General features: G+C 44.9%; 1 protein-coding gene across 2 annotated transcripts in view; it reads right to left on the reverse strand.

The window, feature by feature from the left end:
• The window catches only part of LOC140740549 (palmitoyltransferase ZDHHC1-like), a 50,278-nt gene that overhangs the window by 3,002 nt on the left and 25,135 nt on the right, over positions 1 to 22,141 (reverse strand). For both annotated transcript variants that reach the window (XM_073069801.1, XM_073069800.1), the window contains exons 7-10: positions 15,408 to 15,523; positions 11,423 to 11,493; positions 10,109 to 10,211; positions 6,795 to 6,897 (exon numbers count right to left, since the gene is read on the reverse strand). In XM_073069801.1, coding sequence (XP_072925902.1) covers positions 6,795 to 6,897; positions 10,109 to 10,211; positions 11,423 to 11,493; positions 15,408 to 15,523 — 393 coding nt within the window. The remainder of the gene's footprint in view (positions 1 to 6,794; positions 6,898 to 10,108; positions 10,212 to 11,422; positions 11,494 to 15,407; positions 15,524 to 22,141) is intronic.

Below are 22,141 nucleotides of genomic sequence, written 5' to 3' on the forward strand. Positions count from 1 at the left end.
ACCTCAGGACAGGGAAAGGGAGAACAAACACCGGTGCTCATCGAGGGACCAGCAGTGGAAAGGGTGAACAGCTTCCAGCACTGTGGTGTCAGTATTGCAGAGGATCTATCCTGGACCCAAAGTTAATGAAGAAAGCACACCAGCAATCATGCTTCATTAGGAATTTGAGAAGATTAGGAATGTTACCAAAGACTCTGGCAAATTACTAGTGACAGCATTCTGACTCGTTGCATTACCATCTGGTGTGGAGGCTCCAATGTACTCAAAGAGGCTGCAGAGGGCTGTTAGACTCAGTCAGCTCCACAGGCACAACTCTGCCCACCATTTCAAACGGTGGGGTCAGCATCCATCACTAATGAGCCTCCTTATCCAGGACATGCACTTTTCTCATTGCTGCCAGCACATTCAACATTTTAGTAACAGCTGCTTCCCCTCCACCATCAAATTTCTGAACGGTCCTCACTATTCCTCTTTTGCACTTTTTATTAGTGTAACTAGTAACAATTTTATGTCTTGCAACTGCACTGCTGCCACAAAAGAATGTGTTTTATGACATACATCAGTGATAACAAACTTCTTTCTGAACATTGACAAATATTACATCATTGAAAAATGACATGCAAAACTGCATTCTGTAGTAATCATTTGCAGACTATTTTACAAACCTGCTTGACTATTTATTAAGTTGTACGACGAAGCCTATTATCTGTCATAATGGAAAAGCACACAACGTCAGCGATGAGACTGGACCTTAGAAACTGTAAATCAGCACCCAATTCAAGGCTGCCTGCTTTGTTTGTTCATTGATCGGGTAGAAAATGAGTGACTGACTTGCCATCATCCACCTGATGCTATAGTGAAAACCAAATAACCGCAGCCCCGATAGTCACAGATTACACCGCTGACAGCCTTGATGCTGATTGTCTGGTTTTCCCCATCTCACTTTCAGGTTCTGCTATGAAAATTAGTTTGCAGGGCAGGAACTGATTTATCCCAATCAACTCTGCCCTTCACTGGTGAACCTATAATAGTACCATAACAGTACTTTAGAGTTTTGTCACTAAACGGGAACAGAAAATGACTGAACTCAGAGCTCTCGTCTGGAGACAGGACAGACTGCAGATGCTGTAATCCAAAGCAAAAGACAAACTGCTGGAGGAACTCAGCAGTTCCAGCAGTAGCAGTGGAAGGAGCACACCTCACAAACTACCTGCCTCATCAGTGGAAAAGTTCATTGGCCACCTCCAAAGCCACAGAAGTGCAGAGGAAGAAACTCATCCTCATAAGGACAATCCTAATTCCATCTGTGAGATCCCTGTCCAATCTCCATTCACTACAGCAGTTCTGCAACATCTTAGTACTGCTGCCTCCCTCCTGTTCAAACTACTTCCCTCACCCTGGCCTGGCACAGCACTCCTCACCTCATATTGAGGATCCTTAATGGATGAGGTGGAAACGTTTAGCCATTTAGCATCTGATCTGGTTAAACCAGATGCAGAATTATTTCACCCTCTGTGTAGCTACCAAAACTTGTCACTACTCCAAAAATCATTCTGCGGTGTAAGGATAACCTCAACTGTTTTCATCCTGTGTAAGTTGTCTTATTATACCCCTCTTAACTATCTCCTTCATCCTCAACTGCAAAAAGAGCTTATAGACATCTCCCACTCAGCACCTGGTGGTGTGGGAGCCCAGCGCATCTCCCACTCTGAACCTGGTGGTGTGGGACTCCAGTGCATCTCCCACTCTGAACCTGGTGGTGTGGGAGCCCAGCGCACCTCCCACTCTGAACCTGGTGGTGTGGGACCCCAGCGCATCTCCCACTCTGAACCTGGTGGTGTGGGACCACAGCGCACCTCCCACTCTGACCCTGGTGGTGTGGGACCCCAGCGCACCTCCCACTGAACCTGGTGGTGTGGGACCAAAGCTCACCTCCCACTCTGAACCTGGTGGTGTGGGAGCCCAGTGCACCTCCCACTCTGAACCTGGTGGTGTGGGAGCCCAGTGCACCTCCCACTCTGACCCTGGTGGTGTGGGACCCCAGCGCACCTCCCACTCTGACCCTGGTGGTGTGGGACCCCAGTGCACCTCCCACTCTGAACCTGGTGGTGTGGGACCCCAGTGCACCTCCCACTGAACCTGGTGGTGTGGGACCCCAGCGCACCTCCCACTCTGAACCTGGTGGTGTGGGACCCCAGTGCATCTCCCACTCTGACCCTGGTGGTGTGGGAGACCATTGCACCTCCCACTCTGAACCTGGTGGTGTGGGACCCCAGTGCACCTCCCACCCTGACCCTGGTGGTGTGGGACCCCAGAGCACCTCCCACTCTGAACCTGGTGGTGTGGGAGCCCAGCGCATCTCCCACTCTGAACCTGGTGGTGTGGGAGCCCAGCGCACCTCCCACTCTGAACCTGGTGGTGTGGGAGCCCAGCGCATCTCCCACTCTGAACCTGGTGGTGTGGGACCCCAGCGCACCTCCCACTCTGACCCTGGTGGTGTGGGACCCCAGCGCACCTCCCACTGAACCTGGTGGTGTGGGACCAAAGCTCACCTCCCACTCTGAACCTGGTGGTGTGGGAGCCCAGTGCACCTCCCACTCTGAACCTGGTGGTGTGGGAGCCCAGTGCACCTCCCACTCTGACCCTGGTGGTGTGGGACCCCAGCGCACCTCCCACTCTGAACCTGGTGGTGTGGGACCCCAGCGCACCTCCCACTCTGACCCTGGTGGCGTGGGTCCCCAGCACACCTCCCACTCTGAACCTGGTGGTTTGGGACCCCAGCGCACCTCCCACTCTGAACCTGGTGGAGTGGGAGCCCAGCGCATCTCCCACACTGACCCTGGTGGTGTGGGTCCCCAGTGCACCTCCCACTCTGAACCTGGGTGGGACCCCAGTGCACCTCCCACTCTGAACCTGGTGGTGTGGGACCCCAGTGCACCTCCCACCCTGACCCTGGTGGTGTGGGACCCCAGAGCACCTCCCACTCTGAACCTGGTGGTGTGGGACCCCAGTGCACCTCCCACCCTGACCCTGGTGGTGTGAGACCCCAGTGCACCTCCCACTCTGATCCTGGTGGTGTGGGAGCCCAGCGCATCTCCCACTCTGAACCTGGTGGTGTGGGAGCCCAGCGCACCTCCCACTCTGAGCATGGTGGTGTGGGACCCCAGCGCACCTCCCACTCTGACCCTGGTGGTGTGGGTCCCCAGCACACCTCCCACTCTGAACCTGGTGGTGTGGGACCCCAGCGCACCTCCCACTCTGACCTCGGTGGTGTGGGTCCCCAGCACACCTCCCACTCTGAACCTGGTGGTGTGGGAGCTCAGTGCACCTCCCACTCTGACCCTGGTGGTGTGGGAGCTCAGTGCATCTCCCACTCTGAACCTGGTGGTGTGGGACCCCAGTGCACCTCCCACTCTGAACCTGGTGGTGTGGGACCCCAGTGCACCTCCCACTCTGAACCTGGGTGGTGTGGGACCCCAGTGCATCTCCCACTCTGATTTTATTTGCTGTAAACTCATAAATATGGAATCACCCTTCCTGCTTCTAGTGCTGGTCTTTTGTGGATAGTTCTGGTCCCTTAGCTACAACGCTCTTTTATTAAAACATGATACTCATAACTACAAGTCCCTCACTCTTTCTTTGTCGAACACCTCAGCTCCAGTTGCTCTTTCCTTTCCAAACTTTATGCGGATATTTGGGCTTCCTACATCTCTGTCGATCTCACTTAGATCTTGTTATCCACCAAATCAAATTCCCACCTGTGCCACACTATTGCTAAAGTTCTGATCACTACTATCATCCGATTTGATTGAAACAAGGACTTGTGTCCTTCCTTCTCAACTTGTCTGCAACCTTCAATGTTGATTCCACTTTCCTTTTCCTATATCTATTCAGTGTTTTCTGGATGAATGGAATCACATTCACCTGCTCTCACCAGACTGCCATCAGCAGTAGAATTTTGTGCAGCACTTGCATCATTTGCACCGTTACCTCTGGTGATCACATCTCCCCCTTCTCCCTGTATGTGCATCGTCTTGTCAACATTATTTGAAATGACAGCCTCAGCTTTACCGCTTGACAACTTCTCTTGATCCTAAACTTTCTCAAAATTAATAGACTGGCCTTGTGCGTGTCATCAGTAAGATCTCCTGTATTCCCCTCTATTTATGGACATCCCCTCATCCTTGCCAAAGCTCTACCACTCAAACCTCTTTTTTTGTTAACTGTACACTTGATGAAGCACAAAGAATTCCTGGCCTGTCTTTCTTCTTTTCTTCTCCATAAATATAATCATTCAGAATTCTGTTGTCTATATTTTATACATCCTTTACTCTGGCTTCTTGATTTATGGTAAAGCAAAATCTCAATTTCATAAATGTTTGTTTTTCATATTCCTCTAATCACTTCTGTCTTGCAATCTCATGAATAATATACCATATCTGCACTCTTCTAAGTCTAGCCTCTTGAGGATCTCTGTATTCAATTCTCCATGACTAATATCAATGCTTTGAGCTGTCAAAGTTCTCTCTCTCTCCCTCCCTCCCTCCCTTCCCCCCTTGGCTTGTTGTAGAATCACAGATCAGTTGCTTCACAGGAGTGTGCCTTTCAGCACACTGCCCACTGTGGGTACCCAAAGAGCAACTCATTTGGTCCCAAACTATCTTCTTTCCCCCGAGCTATGAAAATTATTTTCTCCATTTCCATTTCTCTTATCCCTGACTGTTCCTGCTTCTAGGACTCTTTCAGGCACAGAGTTCCAGATCTGTCTCTCACTGTGTAATAGTGTTTCTCCTTATACCTCTCCTTTACTGTATTTCCCTTTCACTTCAACTATATCTCTGGGTTCCAACCAACCCCTCCAAAAATAAGATCCTTAAGTCATATTTGAGAGAGCTTTTCTTGGTTTTAACCTAAAATTGGTCATAGTCTTGTACAGCTCCATAACATGTCCATCTCGTCATTGTCTTATACAGGTCCATCAAATCTCTAACTGGTCATAGTCTTGTATAGGTCCAACAAATGTCCAACTGGTCATCATCTTGTACAACTCCATCAAATATCCAGTCAATCTTCTTTAGTGTGAGGAAAATGACTCCAGCTTCTCCTATCTCATCTTGAAGCAAAAATCACTCATTCCTGGAAATTTTCCAGTAAATCTTCTTTGCCTTTGAAGGCCTTCGCATAGTCACCAAAACTGAATACTATACTTCAGATGTGATCTTTTGCACAAAGGGGTTATGTTGAATTTTCATGCTGTGATGCCCCTATTTATGAAGGTGTTCTCCCATGTTGATGGAAAGCACTAATGACAGCCCCTTGACTAACGAAGTCACTCTGGTAAATGAGATAGGGTTTTCCAAACAAAAGGAGAATAAGGGTATGGCCTAATGAATCTTGCTGAGTGCCTGGGGAAAAGGAACACGGCTGGTCACTTGACACCACTGAATGGGCTTGCAACCCGTGGACGTAACAAAGGAAGCTGTCGATACAGGCTTCATTTGGCAGCAGGTTAAAAAGACAGCTCTCCCTGAAAGACCACTACTCCCACCACACTAAAAGGGAAACTGGTTCAGCCCTAATGTGGCAGATGGATTATATCGAAGCCCTGCCACAGCAGTAACTATGTAAATACTTGCTCACCATGGCTAACACATATTCGAGTCTGATTAGGACCATACGCTGAAGGGATTGCATTGTTTTGGGGACCCGCAGGATATACAATCGGATACCGGGTCTCATTTTGTAGGACAAGGGTGCTCTGGTTTCCTCCCACAGTCTAAAGAGGTACCAGTTAGCAGGTTAATTGGTCATTGTAAATTGCCCTGTGATTAAGCTGGTGTTAAATCAGTGGGTTGCTAGTTGGTGCGGCTTGCTGAGCCAGAAAGGCCTATTCCGTGCTGTATCTCTAAATAACAAGAGCCTGAAAGACTGGACCACCAGCAACAGTGTATCACATCCTCCATGACGGCCAAAGCATCAGGGCTGATTAAAAGGATGAATCGAAGAAACAAAACTGCCTCTTAAAATCGACCTACACCCTACAGGGGTGGCTGGCTGTACCAACTCAAGGTACAAAGATCACCTACAATTAGAACGATCAGGAATGCCCCAAAACCCCGAGGAGAAAGTGGTCACAATAGAAAAGCTTCCAGCAGTGGGTGGGAGACTATGGCACAGGTACAAGAGAAGGGACTATCTGGAATGTGGGGAGCCAGAGTGATTTCTTATGCCCTGCCCCTTACCTACAATGCATGCAAGTCAATAAAACTACAGTGAAAGAAACTAGTTGAGTAATTCAGCACAAGATGAAAATCAACGTGACTCAAATAGCTGAATATATTTCAGAAGACTGAAATAAAGTGCAGTAAATATGATGCTTTAGCTATCTATTAACTAAAATCAATAGACTTTTACATTAAAAGGTAACACGAGTGAATCTGCAGATGCTGGAAATAAATAAAAACACAAAATGCTGGCAGAACTCAGCAGGCCAGACAGCATCTATGGGAGGAGGTTTTGGGTCGTCACTACCTCCTCCCATAGATGCTGTCTGGCCTGCTGAGTTCTGCCAGCATTTTGTGTTTTTATGACTTTTACATTAACTTTGTCGCAATATGTTGATACCATTTAAACAAATGTTCTTCTTTTGATAAATAGATTAGTTCATTTCAAATTATGAAAATTTAGAAAATCAGGCTATTAGGACATTATAAAAGTTCACAATCCCTTCAATTTGTTTTAAGTACAAACTTTTTTTAAAACTTTACTTCAGGTAGTAACTATTTAACCCTTACCTGGTGGTAGTTGAGAAGGTCGAAATGGTCTTTTATTGGTCCTGATTGCAGCCGTGCGTTTAAATCTACGTGCAGACATTTTACGTCTTCGTTTTTCCTTCAACTACAGAAAGATTCATATCAGTTATTCACCGAATGTAAAATACTGCCAGAAGGATATATACGTTTCATTCAGAAACTGACAGAGCTGTTCACATGCAAAGTACTACTTTAATTACGTCCAGTAGACACTTTATTAGATACATCTGTACACCAGCTCGTAAATACAAATATCTAATCAGCCAATCATGTGGTAACAACTCAATGCATAAAAACATGCAGACGTGGTCAAGAGATTCAGTTGTTATTAAGGTCAAACATCAGAATGGGCAAGAAATGTGATTTAAGTGACCTTGATCATGGATTGATTGTTGGTGCCAGATGAGGTGGTTTAGCATCTCTCAGAAACTGCTAATCTCCTGAGATTTCCGCACACAACAGCCCTTAGAATTTACAGAGAACGGTGCAAAACACAATAAGCATACAGTGAGCAGCAGGTCTGCAGGCAAAAACACCTTAATGAGAGAGGTCAGAGGAGAATAGTCAAACTGGTTCAAGCTACAAAAGGGTGATAATCACACCAACGTTCAAGAAGAGAAGGGTGAGCTGCCTCAATGACTATCACCCATTGGCACTCACAATTACTGTGATTAAGTGCTTTGAGAGCTTGGTCATGGCTAGAACCAACTCCTGCCTCAGCAAGGACCTGGATCCAGCACAATTGGCCTATCACCACAATAGGTCTACAGCAGATGCAATTTCCCTGGCTCTTGGTACAATAGAAATACCTAGCTCAGGCTGCTGTCTATTGATTATGGCTCAGCGCTCAATGTTATCGATAGCACGCTCTGTTCTAATGAACAAACTCCAAAACTCGGGCCTCAGTACCTCCCCCTGCAACTTCCTCACCAGGAGACCACAGTCTGTGCAGATCAGAAATAACATCTCCACTCGCTGAAAATCAACAATGGTGTGCTTCAAGGATACGTGCTTACTCTCTCTACACCCACAACTGTGTGTGACTAAGCACAACTCAAATGCCATCTATAAATTTGCTGCAGACACAACTACTGTTGGCATAATTTCAGATGGTGACGAGGAGGGTGGATGAACGGTGTTGTGACAACAACATTGTACTCAACGTCAGTAAGACTAAGGATTAAATGTGGACTTCAGAAAGGGGAAGTCAGCACAACATAACATCAATCCTCATAGAGTGAGCAGTTCCAAGTTCCTGGGTGTCAAGAGCTCTGAGGATCTAACCTGGTCCCAACATATCAATGCAGTTATAAAGTTATAGGGACAGTCAATATGGATTTGTGCGTGGAAGGTCATATTTGACAAATCTTATTGAATTTTTTGAAGAGGTTACTAGGAAAGTTGACGAGGGTAAAGCAGTGGATGTTGTCTACATGGACTTCAGTAAGGCCTCTGACAAGGTTCCACACGGAAGGTTAGTTAGGAATGTTCAATCGTTAGGTATTAGTATTGAAGAAGTAAAATGGATTCAACAGTGGCTGGATGGGAAATGCCAGATAGTAGTTGTGGATAACTTTGTCAGGTTGGAGGCCAGTGACTAGTGGTGTGCCTCAGGGATCTATACTGGGTCCAGTGTTGTTTGTCATATACATTAATGATCTGGATGATGGGGTGGTAAGTTGCATTAGTAGGTATGCAGATGATACTCTGCTAGGTGGCGTTGTGGATAATGAAGTAGGTTTTCAAAGCTTACAGAGAGATTTAGGCCAGTTAGAAGAGTGCGCTGAAAGATGGCAGATGGAGTTTAATGCTGATAAGTGTGAGGTGCTACATTTTGGTAGGGATAATCAAAATAGGACATACATGGTAAATGGTAGGGTATTGAGGAATGCAGTAGAACAGAGTGATCTAGGAGTAATGGTGCTTAGTTCCCTGAAGGTAGAATCTCATGTGGATAGGGTGATGACGAAAGCTTTTGGTATGCTGGCCTGTATAAATCAGAGCATTGAGTACAGGAGTTGGGATGTAATGTTAAGATTGTACAAGGCATTGGTGAGGCCAAATTTGAAGTATTGTGTACAGTTCTGGTCACCAAATTATAGGAAACATGTCAACAAAATAGAGTACAGAGGAGATTTACTAGAATGTTACCTGAGTTTCAGTACCTAAGTTACAGAGAAAGGTTGAACAAGTTATGTCTTTATTCTTTAGAGCGTAGAAGGTTGAGGGAGGACTTGATAGAGGTATTTAAAATTATGAGGGCGATAGACAGAGTTGACGTGGATAGGCTTTTTCCATTGAGAGTAGGGGAGATTCAAACAAGAGGACATGAGTTGAGAGTTAGGGGGCAAAAGTTTAAGGGTAACACGAGGGGGAACTTCTTTACTCAGAGTGGTAGCTGTGTGGAACGAGCTTCCAGTAGAAGTGGTAGAGGCAGGTTCGATACTGTCATTTAAAAAACAATTGCATAGGTATATGGACAGGAAAGGAATGGAGGGTTATGGGCTGAGGGCAGGTCGGTGGGACTAGGTGACAGTAAGCGTTCGGCACGGACTAGAAGGGCTGAGATGGCCTATTTCCATGCTGCAATTGTTATATGGTTATACGTTAAAGGCGGCAAGACAGCGACTATACTTCATTAGGAGTTTGAAGAGATTTGGTGTGTTAACAAATACACTCAAAAACATCTATAGATGTAACATGATTCTGACAGGCTGCATGACTGTCTGGTACGGGGGGTTCGGGAGTGCTACTGCACAGGACCAAAAGAAGCTGCAGAGGGTTGTAAATTTAGTCAGCTCCATCTTGGGTACTAGCCTACAAAGAAATCAGGACACCTTCAAGGAGCGGTGTTTCAGAAAGGTAACGTCCATTATTAAGGACCTTCAGCAGCCAGGGCATGCCCTTTTCTCACTGTTACCATCGGGTAGGAGGTACAGAAGCCTGAAGGCATACACTCAGCAATTCAGGAACAGCTTCTCCCCTTCTGCTAACCAAGTCCTAAATGGACATTGAACCCGTGAACACTACCTCACTTTTTGTAATATATATGATTTGTTATTGTACAATTTTTAATCTATTCAATATACATATACTGTAATTGATTTATTTATTATTATTTTATTATTTTTTTCTTCTTCTGTATTATGTATTGCATTGAACTGCTGGTAAGTTAACAAATTTCACAACACATGCCAGTGATAATAAACCTGATTCTGATCAATATCTCTGAAGATCTATCCTGAATTCATTAATTATAAATACTTCGAAATGTTCTCTGCATCAGCCTCCTTTACCTGCGAAATCTTCTTTCTTCTGTCTTGATTACAACTAGAAGCAACTGTTGGGAAACTTTCATCCTCTATCATGACAGTGTCCTGGCGATACTCTGATGTTGACCTATGAAACAGATGATAGGATACAAAGTAAAACAAAGTGATGTATAGACAGTCAGTGGTAAGATGCAAGATTTTTCACACTAGTAAAGAGGGAAATGACAGATAAATTTACCTTGTTGTCTGATGGTTATCTATGTAAACATGTAACCTGACACATTCAATCCTGTGTCTGGTCTAACTTTACTGATAAGCATAAATCAGTCAAGCATTCTTTTGCTGCTGACTTTGTTCAATGCTATTAGTATTTCTGAGTCTCGATCTCACAAGCTTTATTATAGAGTCCAACTACTGATGTTAGGCTAACAGGTTGGTGTTTCCGAGTTTTCTCTCTTCCCATCTACAAAAGTCTATCTTGCCATTTCTATCACTTCCCATTTAGGTATCTCACTGTATTGTTCTTCTGATGTACGCAAAATCTCAAGCACTTAGGAAACAGAATAAAATCAGTTCTCCTACACCCTACCATGGTTCCCAGTATATTTTTTATAACTGATTTTGATTGCAGAAAACATCTAACATCTCCAAATTTAAAAAATATCTGCTTCCTGGCCCAGTACCAATATTGATCTAAGGACTATCATGTATACCGAATCAGGCATTCACTATAAACATGTCCTCAGAGTTAAATGTACTTGAATTCCAACAAGCCTATTTAAAAGAATATTTTGTTGTAAAAAATATACACCCAATTTCAATAATACATCTAACTGCAGGGTTATAGTTAGATAATGTGAGCAAATTAAGATGTTGCATGCTGGTATAAATAAATATTGTACATGAAGACTCAACTTGGTGGTATATGTTCGATATGGAGGGGCCACTACACTGGATTGAAAAGAGCTGTCGAATGCTGCAAACCCAGCCAGCTCCATCATGTGGCACTCACCTCCCCAGCATCGAGGACATCTTCAACACGTGATGCCTCAAATAGGAGGCATCCATCATTAAGGATCCCCATCACCCAGGACATACTCTCTTCTCATTGCTACTATCCAGGAGGAGGTACAGGAGCCTAAAGACACACACTCAACATTTCAGGAACAGTTCCCTCTCCTCTGCCATCAAATTAATTTGAATGGATTTGATTTAATGTTGTAAATTAACATAATGCTATCTTATGGACTTACTCTAACACTTCTTTTAAAATGATTATCAATTTAGCTTTGGATGCTGAGACAAGTTAGAACGAGTAATTATTCATTTGTTACTGACCCATCTGTTGAGGTGCTCTCAAAGTGAACGTGAGTATTACCCTTTTGATGAGATGCCGCATTATTAGTATTCTGGAAAACAGAAGGGTTACCATACCATTTGAGCTTCCGTTTAAAAAAAAATACAATCTTCACTATAGACATGCTTCTTTCAAAGTGGCCCAGGTAGAAACACACATTTTTGCCAATCAGCTTTTCATTACTGGTCTCTCGGGATGGAAGCAAAACGTTTCATCAGTACAACCAAAGGTTAATGATTATACAATTAAAGATAAAGATGGCAGAATTTCAGTTTTGTTTAATATTTAATGATAAATATATGCTAGGATTGGTACAAATTTGTTAAGTCATAAACCAAGCCTGCTAAGCTCAAAGCTAAACTTTCAATCGTAAGAAGCTCTGCTGGAAGACGCACATGTGTGGAGGGCTGACATTGGGTGCAACTTGTCCAGATTAAAGAATATTTGCCCTTGAAACTGAATTTTCACCAATATCTAAAGATATTTTCACCATATCTTTAGAAATGGCATAAAGGGGATAAAAGTAATTTGTCCAATTCAAATTGTTATACTGGAACGTAACTGTCAATATTTGAACATTAAATATCAAGTTCAGAACCAATAACTGCTTTATCAATAGCCAAAATCTGAAAATAAAAGTACATCATACAATATCAGCCAATGATAGTGCTTCCTCAGATAGAGAAAATTACTTTTATTCTGTTTAATTTCCTTTGGCCACTTCCTCCAAGAAGCTTATCCAATTTACTTTTAAACTGAGTTACAGATTGTACAAGAGAAACTTTTTATCTTGCCTTTAAATGGTTGATCTCTAATATTAAAACCTTTTATTCTTCAATTCTTAACCATTGATGCTTCTACTTTACTTTCAACTGACGTCTCAAGCAGATGGCCTATTCTACTGTTTTCAAGGAATACAAGTAATGTAAATAGTGAATACAAGAAATTCTGCAGATGCTGGAAATCCAAAGCAACGCACACAAAATGCTGTAGGAACTCAGCAGATCAAGCAGCATCTACAGAAATGAACGAACAGTTGATATTTCGAGCCGAGGCCCTTCTTCAGGACTAGAAAGGAAGCGGGAAGATGCCAGAATGAAAAAGTAGGGAAGGAAAAGGGAAAAGGTCAAGCCAGGTGGAATTCAAGGTCCTGGGTTTGTTGGAACTCAAGTTGGCAGTGGAGTCCGAGGTCCAGTGCTGCCTGGGTTCATTGGAACTGGAGTTGGCAGTGGAGTTTGAGGTTTGATACTGCCTGGGTTCGTTGGAGCTGGAGTTGGCAGTGGTGGAATCTGAAGTCTGGTGCCGCCTGGGTACATTGGAACCGGAGCTGGTGATGGAATCTGAGGTCTAGTGCCACCCAGGTTTGTTGGAGCTGGAGCTGGCAGTGGTGGAGTCTGAGGTCCAGTGCTGCTCAGGGTCATGGAACTGGAGTTGGCAGCGGTGGACTCCGATGTCCAGTGCTGCCTAGGTTTGTTGGAGCTGGAGTTGAGATTTGGCAGTGGTGGACTCCGAGGTCCAGTGCTGTCTAGGTTTGTTGGAGCTGGAGTTGGCAGTGGTGGAATCTGAAGTTTGGTGCTGCCTGGGTACATTGGAACCGGAGCTGGTAGTGGAATCTGAGGTCTAGTGCTGTCTAGGTTTGTTGCAACCTGAGTTGGGAGTGGTGGAGTCTGAGATCTGGTGCCACCTGGGTTTGTTAGAACTGGAGTTGGTGGTGGAGTCTGAGGTCTGGTGCTGCCCGGGTTCTTTGGAGCTGGAGTTGGCGAGGATTGTATCCCCAGAATGGAGGTGTCCAGGGCTGTCGGAACCGGGGTCTGAGTCAGCGGGATCTGCGGTCTGGAGTACGGAGATCTGATCCTTCCTGGAAGTGAGGAAGGCAAAGAACTGGCAGTTGAAGGCATGGATATGGTGGAGGATGAAATGTTGGACAGGTCCATGGTAGGTGAAGGAGAAAGAGGCCTGCAGCTTTGGCAGACACTGAGACAGGACCTGCAGGTACCCCTGCAGAGTGGAGAGGGTTTATGTGACAAATAGACCTGTTTCAGATTTTATCTTTTTGTACAATCACCTTTAAATATGTTTGCCAATCTCATCCCCTTAAAACTGTATCATTTAGGACATACTCTAATATCTTTTCTTAACATGGTCCTTATATGGCCATTAACAAACATATCATCTTCACTTGCACCAATGCTCATATTAAAAAAAGTCTTGGCATTGATACTGTGGGTCACTAATACACATACTAAGCAAATCTAAAAAGCAACAAATTTAGCCGGCTATTTTCCCAAAATCAACTACTACTACTATGTCGACTCAGGCCTAGGGAGGCAGCGTCGGGCAAAATCAACACTCATCTCTTATACAGCAACTTATCAACACCCTTTGAAACCTGATAGAGATACCCTGAAGTAAAAGAGAATTACTCTAATGGTTCCTCAGTCAACATCACTTAAATTTATTATTCAACCACAATCTCAGTGCTGATCTCACCACTGTACAAGAAACTTGCCATGTAAAATCTTTTGAACTCTCCTCCCCCCACCCCTACCATCACCTTAAAGCTATCCCCCTTAGCATTTAACATTTCCACTCTGAAACAAAGACTGTTGAAGGGTCTTGGCCTGAAATGTTGACGGTTTAATTCCTTCTATACCTGCCACCTGACCTACTGAGTTCCTCCAGAACTCTGTGTGTTGTCGTGGTGAACTACATATACCTGTCTGGACACGCCCCCCCCCCCCCCCCCCGCTGACTGCTCCTGTGGCTCCTCCCACTGACCGTGGCTCTTCCCACAGACCCTGGTATAAAGGTGATTGAGGCCTGAGACCTGCCCTCAGTCTCCAGGATGTAGCATGGTGGTCAATTGCTGCTTGTTCTTTCTTCCAGCCGATATCTCGCCTCACGTCTCAGAGAGTTATTGATGGTGCATCAGTTGTTCAGGATTTCTAGCAACTGTAGACCTCCCTTATGCTTCTGACTATCTAAATTATCTATGCTTCACAAATTTACATTGGAAATTGATTTATTATTGCCCCATGTACTAAGATACAATGCAACACTTTTGCATCAGTGCCATACCAACACGTCATTCCATTCAGACTACATACTTCAGTCAGGTCTTCCCTTCAGCCTCTGACAGTACAAATAAAAAAGTCCAAGCTTGTTTATCCTCTCCTTACAGCTGATCTCTTTAATCCAGACAACATCCTGGTGAACTCTTCTGTACCCTGTTCAAAGCCTCTACATCCTTCTTGAAATGAAGCAAGCACAACTGCACACAAATCTCCAAATTGTAGCACACCAGCTGCAAAATGACTTCACCACTTTTACACTGAACACCACTACTGACAAAGGCAAATATGTCGTGCCTGCTTTATCGCCTTCTTACGATAGGTGCCACTTTCAGGGAGCTATGAACATACTCCAAAATGCCTCTGTAAATCAATGCTGTTAAGAATCCTCCTAAAAACTCTATACCTTCATCTTATGTGCAAACTCACAAAGTGTAGCACCTCACATAGGTCCAGCTGAAGGTCCACCCATCATTTCTCTGACAATATTCCTGACTGGTTAAGATCCTGCTGAATCATTTGTCAACCTTCCTCATTGTCCAATACTGGAGCACAGATGTACTCTACATGTTTTCATGTTTCTTAGCATGATGTCTCAATGCTTAGTAGACCTCCACGTTACCACTTTTTACTTTTACTCAAATCTTCCTAGACTATTTATATCCTAAATTCCAGCCCATGTCATTTTATTAGTTAGAATCTATTAACTTCTATTCATTTCTCTACATACAAAATACTTCCTGTTTCTGCCACTCTCTCAAGATTCACAATCCACTGTCAATATCTTAATCAGCTTAATCTGAGAACATAAAGCAAAGTTTTCTGAACAGGCGCAGGACAGTATCAGAAGTTATAAAATGCACGTATCACATATAGAAAACTGACACCTTGCTACCTGATTAGACTTCCATCGTAAAGCTTCTATGTCATGATCATTTTGTGGTGAAACTTTCGACACTTTCTGTTCACGGCGGAAAAGTATATATTCATAAGTGCTTATTTGTTTCCACACTGTCAGATAAAGAACATATCCAAGTTATGTGACACCTGCAAATTCTACACTGAATCTCTAACAACATCTTGCAAGATGAGTAATAATATTAAATTCATTTTGCATGTTAGTTGTGGGCTTTGTACATAAATGAGAATCAAATTTAGAAGTAAAATTTATTAAGATAACAAACTGAAAAATATATGTAAAATGTTTTAAGAGCTTTTGAGACTTTAGAAAATCAAAATATATTTTTTAATGCTGAACACCATTAGAACCGACTTTTATCATGAAAACATTGAGAAGTTTATTTGATAAATGCTAAAACGTTCATTTTTGCTACTATGCAATATATCAGTGGTTTTGGATGCATGTATCGTTTCTGCAATTAGGTGGAACATTAGCAAGATATTTTCCAGTTATATGCTTATGGATGGAGAATTGGCACACATGCATGTGGTGTATCTTGATAAACAAAAAGGCAATGGTGGGGGATGATAGGTGAAACAAGGGGAGGGAGAGAGTAAATGGGTTGGGGAAGGGTAATGATAGACAAAGAGATCAGAGGTGACAGATGGAAGAGCTAAAGGCAAACGGACTCTGATCGGAGAGGGCAGTGGACTATAGGAGAAAGGACACCAGAGGGAGGTAATGGGCAGGTGAGGAGAAAAGAAGGGGCAACGGGGAGCCAGATTGGGGAATGGAAGAGTGATGGGAAAGCAGGAGAAATTTCCATAGGTTAGAGACATTAATGCCCATGTCATCAGGTTGGATCCAACAACCTTTCTAAGATAAAACTTTTATTTCTATAATTACCACAGCTAGTGCATTCTAGAATTATTCAATTGTCTTCAAGTTATAATCCAAGGCTGTAAATGTAACCCCCTGGGTCGCCTCAGGCTCGCTCAGCTCGTTCTCGTCTAGGGGGAGCAGCCTTTGGCCCCGCCAAACTAGGTAATCAGCTTGTGTGGATGCTGTGTGATGTCCCCACCTCCCCCAAAAACAGACAGTACACCATATGCGATTAAATGAGTACAATATATAAAGGTTACTATAACTAAGTGATTAATAACGATACAGTATATATGAAGAAAAAAAATAAAGAAAAGGCGCCAAACTTATCAAAGTCCAAACCACTTCGTGCACAACCGTTGGAGCTCAATTACTGAAGTCTTCTGGCCACCATTCGATCTCCTCGACTCGCAGCATAGGACCATCCGAAGTGGTCAACCAAGCACATCTAGCTTCATCTCCTCTCCTCGGGGTACCTCCAGGCCTTGGACCCCTGCTTTAGGTCCGTTCCTCGCCCAGTTTACAGCATCGTCTCCTATCTCTCTCAACCCCTCGCGTCGATCTCCCCAAAAGCCCGCCAACAATAGCTTACAGACTCAGAAGAAAGAACAACATTAATCTCAATTGGTTTACAAAGGAATACAATTCTCGTTATCAGTAAATTTTAATCCAAACAAGCTTCCAGCACTCTCTCGCAACAAAGAAGCATTCCTACTTTTAACAAAATAAAGAAGCCATTTTGATTACATACACAGTAACAAAGAAAAAGAAGAAATCCCCTTTACACTCTCCCCCCACCAAATAAAAGTCATGTCCTCATGACTATTAAATAACTCGCCACCTTTCCTGACAACACACCCTAACCCAAGCACAAACAGTGACATCGCCTCCCCACACAGTAAACCTCATGCCCTGTTCCTCAGGCGCTACATAGGCCAACTATCTGGGAGTTCCCTAACCCTTCTGAGACCTCCGTACCCCCTCACCTAAACCCTTCAGGCTCGGACACAACTGGGGATACCTCGGGCCCGCTACCAATTCCTCTCTCAACCTCTCACTCATGCCACCCACTGCACACAGCTAACCCTCCCCACTACACATGACTCAGTGGGAGAAGGGCCAAAGGTCTCGTCCTCAATCGAGGGAAAGTCAGCAAAAGGCAGCATGTACCACACATCTAGCACATCATCCATCGAATCTGTATTCGTCCTCATTTCTGCTATCGGTAGCTGCTGTTTGAACTTCTCCAAATGGAAACACGTGGCCTGCACTGCTCCTGCAGTCTCTTCAGCCTCCTGCAATTGAGATATCAGCTTCTTCTCTGGCCCCTGCAAATCTCGCCACAGGCTCAGCAGTTCTGACTCACGCATCCCGGCCATCTCAATCTGGGACACAGTTACTCCAACAGCTTCTTCCACCCGACCTGAAAAGCAGCAGTTCAAGATTGGTCAGCCTCCAGTTCAGTATTCACTGCACTTCTCTCCAGCTTTTTCTTCCTCATGACTTCTTCCAGATCAACTTTTTCCAGTCTCTCCGTCTTCATTTCAAACTTCATTCCGTAGAGACAGTTACTCACTAGCTGCGACCTTCGCCAGCCCTGGCACGTGTCCAGAAAACACTTTAACTCTGTAGTTCTCAGCCGCTCCTGCAACGACCTCACTTCATATTCTCCTGAGGCAAATCCAAATACCAAGAGATCATCCACATACGCCAAAACTCCAAACGCCTCCACATCCCCCATGGTCTTCCACATACCCCGCAGGAAGGTTGCAAGGGCTCCGGATATGCCCTGTGGCATCGTTTTGGACCGGAAGACTCCTAGGGAACTTATAACGGAACTTATAAGTTGAATAGGGAGTTAACATTGGCACGTGGCAAAGGTAATGTCGCAGTAGTTATGGGGGATTTCAACATGCAGATGAACTGGGAGAATCAGGTTGGTGCTGGACCACAGGATAGGGAGTTTGTAGAGTGCCTACGGGATGCATTCTTGGAACAGCTTGTACGAGAGCTGACCAGGGACAAGACTATTCTGCATTTAGTGTTATGTAATGAACAGGATTTGATAAGCGATCTTGCAGTAAAGGAGCCATTAGGAGGTAGTGATCATAATATGATAAGTTTTTATCTGCAATTTGAGAAGGATAAGGGCAGCTCGGAGGTGTCAGTGTTGCAATTGAACAGGGGAAACTATGGAGCCATGGGGAAGGAGCTGGCCAAAGTTAACTGGATGGATAGCCTAGGAGAAAAGACAGTGGAACAGCAATGGCAGGTATTCTTGGGAATAATGCACAAGGTGCAAAATCAGTTCATCCCCCACAGAAGGAAGGAGGGGGGAAAGGGGCCACAGTGGTTGACAAAAGAAGTAAGAGATTGCATAGCATTAAAAAAAAGTAAGTATGACAGAGCTAAGGTGAGTGGGAGGACAGATGATTGGGAAGATTTTAAGGAACATCAGAACTTAACTAAAAAGGCAATATGGGGAGAAAAAATGAGGCACGAACGCAAGCTAGCCAGGAATATAAAGGAAGATAGCAAAAGCTTTTTTTAGGTATGTGAAGAGAAAGAAGATAGTTAAGAACAATGTTGGGCCCTTGAAGAATGAATTGGGTGAAATTGTTATGGGAAACAGAGAAATGGCATAAGAATTTAATGAGTACTTTAGATCTGTTTTCACTAAGGAAGACACAAGCAATCTCCCAGATGTATGGATGGGCCAAGAACATAGGGTAACAGAGGAAATGAAACAGATTGACATTAGGAAGAAAATGGTGATGAGTAGACTGATGGGACTGAAGGCTGACAAATCCCCAGATCCAGATGGTCTGCATCCTAGGGTACTAAAGGAGGTGACCCTGGAAATTGCGGGTGCATTGGTAATCATTTTCCAATGTTCCTTAGATTCAGGATCAGTTCCTGAGAATTGGAGAATGGCTAATGTTTTCCCACTTTTTAAGAAAGGAGGGAGGGAGAAAACAGAGAACTATCGACCTGTCAGCCTGACATCGGTGGTGGGGAAGATGCTAGAGTCCATTACTAAGGATGAAACAGTGGCATATCTAGATAGCAGTGATAGGATTGGGCCGAGCCAGCATGGATTTACCAAGGGTAAATCATGCTTGACTAATCTGCTGGAGTTTTTCGAGGATGTAACCAGGAAGTTAGATGGGGGAGATCCAGTGGATGTAGTGTACCTCGATTTTCAGAAGGCATTTGATAAGGTCCCACATAGGAGATCGGTGGGTAAAATCAAAGCTCAGGGCATCGGGGGGAAGACATTGACATGGATAGAAAACTGGTTGGCAGATAGAAAGCAAAGGGTAGCGGTGAATGGGTGTTTCTCGGAATGGCAGGTAGTGACTAGTGGGGTGCCACAGGGCTCGGTATTGGGACCACAGCTGTTTGCAACTTACGTCAACGATGTAGATGAAGGTATTGAGAATAACATCAGCAAATTTGCTGATGATACTAAGCTGGGTGTCAGTGCGACATGTGATGAGGATGTTAGGAGAATTCAGGGTGACTTGGATAGGCTGGGTGAGTAGGCATATACTTGGCAGATGACGTTAAATGTGAATAAGTGTGAGGTTATCCACTTTGGGAGTAAGAACAGGAAGGCAGATTATTATCTGAACAGTGTAGAGTTAGGTAAGGGAGAAATACAAAGAGATCTAAGAGTCCTTGTTCATCAGTCACTGATGCAAGTGCAGCAGGCAGTGAAGAAGGCTAATAGAATGTTGGCCTTTATTACAATGGGAATTGAGTACAAGAGCAAGGAAATCCTCTTGCATTTGTACAGAGCCCTGGTGAGACCACACCTGGAGTACTTTGTACAGTTTTGGTCTCCAGGGTTAAGGAAGGACATCCTGGCTGTAGAGGAAGTGCAGCGTAGATTCACGAGGTTAATTCCTGGGATGTCTGGACTGTCTTACGCAGAGAGGTTAGAGAGTCTGGGCTTCTACATGCTGGAATTAAGGAGATTGAGAGGGGATCTGATTGAAACATATAAGATTATTAAGGGATTGGACAAGATAGAGGCAGGAAATATGTTCCAGATGCTGGGAGAGTCCAGTACCAGAGGGCATGGTTTGAGAATAAGGGGTAGGTCATTTAGGACAGAGTTAAGGAAAAACTTCTTCTCCCAGAGAGTTGTGGGGGTCTGGAATGCACTTCCTCGGAAGGTAGTGGAGGCCAATTCTCTGGATGCTTTCAAGAAGGAGCTAGATAGGTATCTTATGAATAGGGGAATCAAGGGATATGGGGACAAGGCAGGAACCGGGTATTGATAGTAGATGATCAGCCATGATCTCAAAATGGCGGTGCAGGCTCAAAGGGCCGAATGGTCGACTTCTGCACCTATTGTCTTCTCCTTGTCGGCTCCACTCATCGGGATCTGGCAACATCCACTCCTCAGATCCAGCACCTTAAACCACTTCGCACCACTCAGATAGGCCATCGCCTCTTCGGCCCTCAGGGCCATATTCTGGTCACTGACCGTGCACCTCTTCAGCGCAATATAATCCACACACACGCTACCTACATCTTCCACGGCTTCAGGGGCCAGTCGCCGCAACCTCTCTCTCACCGAGGTGTCTTCAGCGGTCAACTCCCCTCCCTCGTGGTATTTCGCAGCGTCCACTAAGAGGGTCTCACCCTCAGATACTTTCCCCAGGCCGTACCACCACCGGCTCTTGTTTGAATTCGGTACTGGCCCAATGTTGCTACACACATCCGCACAAGCAGCTCGAAACTCTGGGTGCATCGACAATGCCTCCAAACAGCTCTCATCCGCCTCCTCCGGGCAGGCCCCCAAGAGCACCAGCAGGATACTGGTTCTCTCCAGAACCGAAACGCTGCCCGTCTCAACGGTGTCCGGACACATCAGCATTAATGATTCATGAACCTCAGCCCCCTCTACATTTACCTCTAAGAACTCCATTTTCACTGACCAACAACTGTCGTCTGGATAATCACCGGCAGTGGTACCCCAAATCTCCAGTGCCCTCAATGTCGTCAAGGGTAAATGCTTCCAATAACGGTTATAAAACAAACTGTACAGCAACTTAACCGGCGCCCCGGTGCCGAGGATGGCTTTAACTTGACTTCCATCCATCCGTAACAACACCTGTGCGTGTGGTCCCTCTAAGCCTTCAGGAATAGGGTCTGTTCCTTTCGGGAGTTCTTTGGTACATTGCTGGGAATGTGCTCCCCCAGAGACCCCAAGCCGTTCCCCCACTGGGTCTCCTCCATGTTCCCTGACACCTCTCGGATCAACTGAACAACTGAGGGAAGAGGTGATACCCTTGACAGATCCCCTTGGCACCGCAAGCAATTTATCAGCCCCCCTAGCCAAAAGGGATACCCTAAAAACTTTCCACCAACCTCCTGCCACGGATATGATAAGCCCCCCCAGCTGCGGCATTTGACTTCCAGTCAAGCCACACGCATTTTCCCACACTTTCACATAACTGACAGCTGTCACCCCGAGGTAATTGTACCCGACAGTTCTAACAACGCCACCAGTCCGCCTACTCAAACTTCCAACCAATCCCTGTCGCTTTCCCTCAGCCAAGCACTGCCACTCACCCAACAACTGAGAGGTCCGCTCCGCCCACGCCTCCGCCCCTTTGGGGCTGGACATTACAAAGAAAAAGAAGAAATCCCCTTTACAATGGTACAAAGAATATATGCTTTTCCATATCCATCACATCATTCTCCCTAACTTCTGCCCTCTTCAACATGATCCGAGCACTAGGCACATCTTTACCTCTCCCAACTCTCCATTTTCTACAGGGATCTCTCTCTACATGATTCCCTGGGGCACTTACTACTCCCCACTCATCTTC

The sequence above is a fragment of the Hemitrygon akajei genome, chromosome 17 (genome assembly GCF_048418815.1).
Source record: "Hemitrygon akajei chromosome 17, sHemAka1.3, whole genome shotgun sequence".
Lineage (NCBI taxonomy): Eukaryota > Metazoa > Chordata > Chondrichthyes > Myliobatiformes > Dasyatidae > Hemitrygon > Hemitrygon akajei.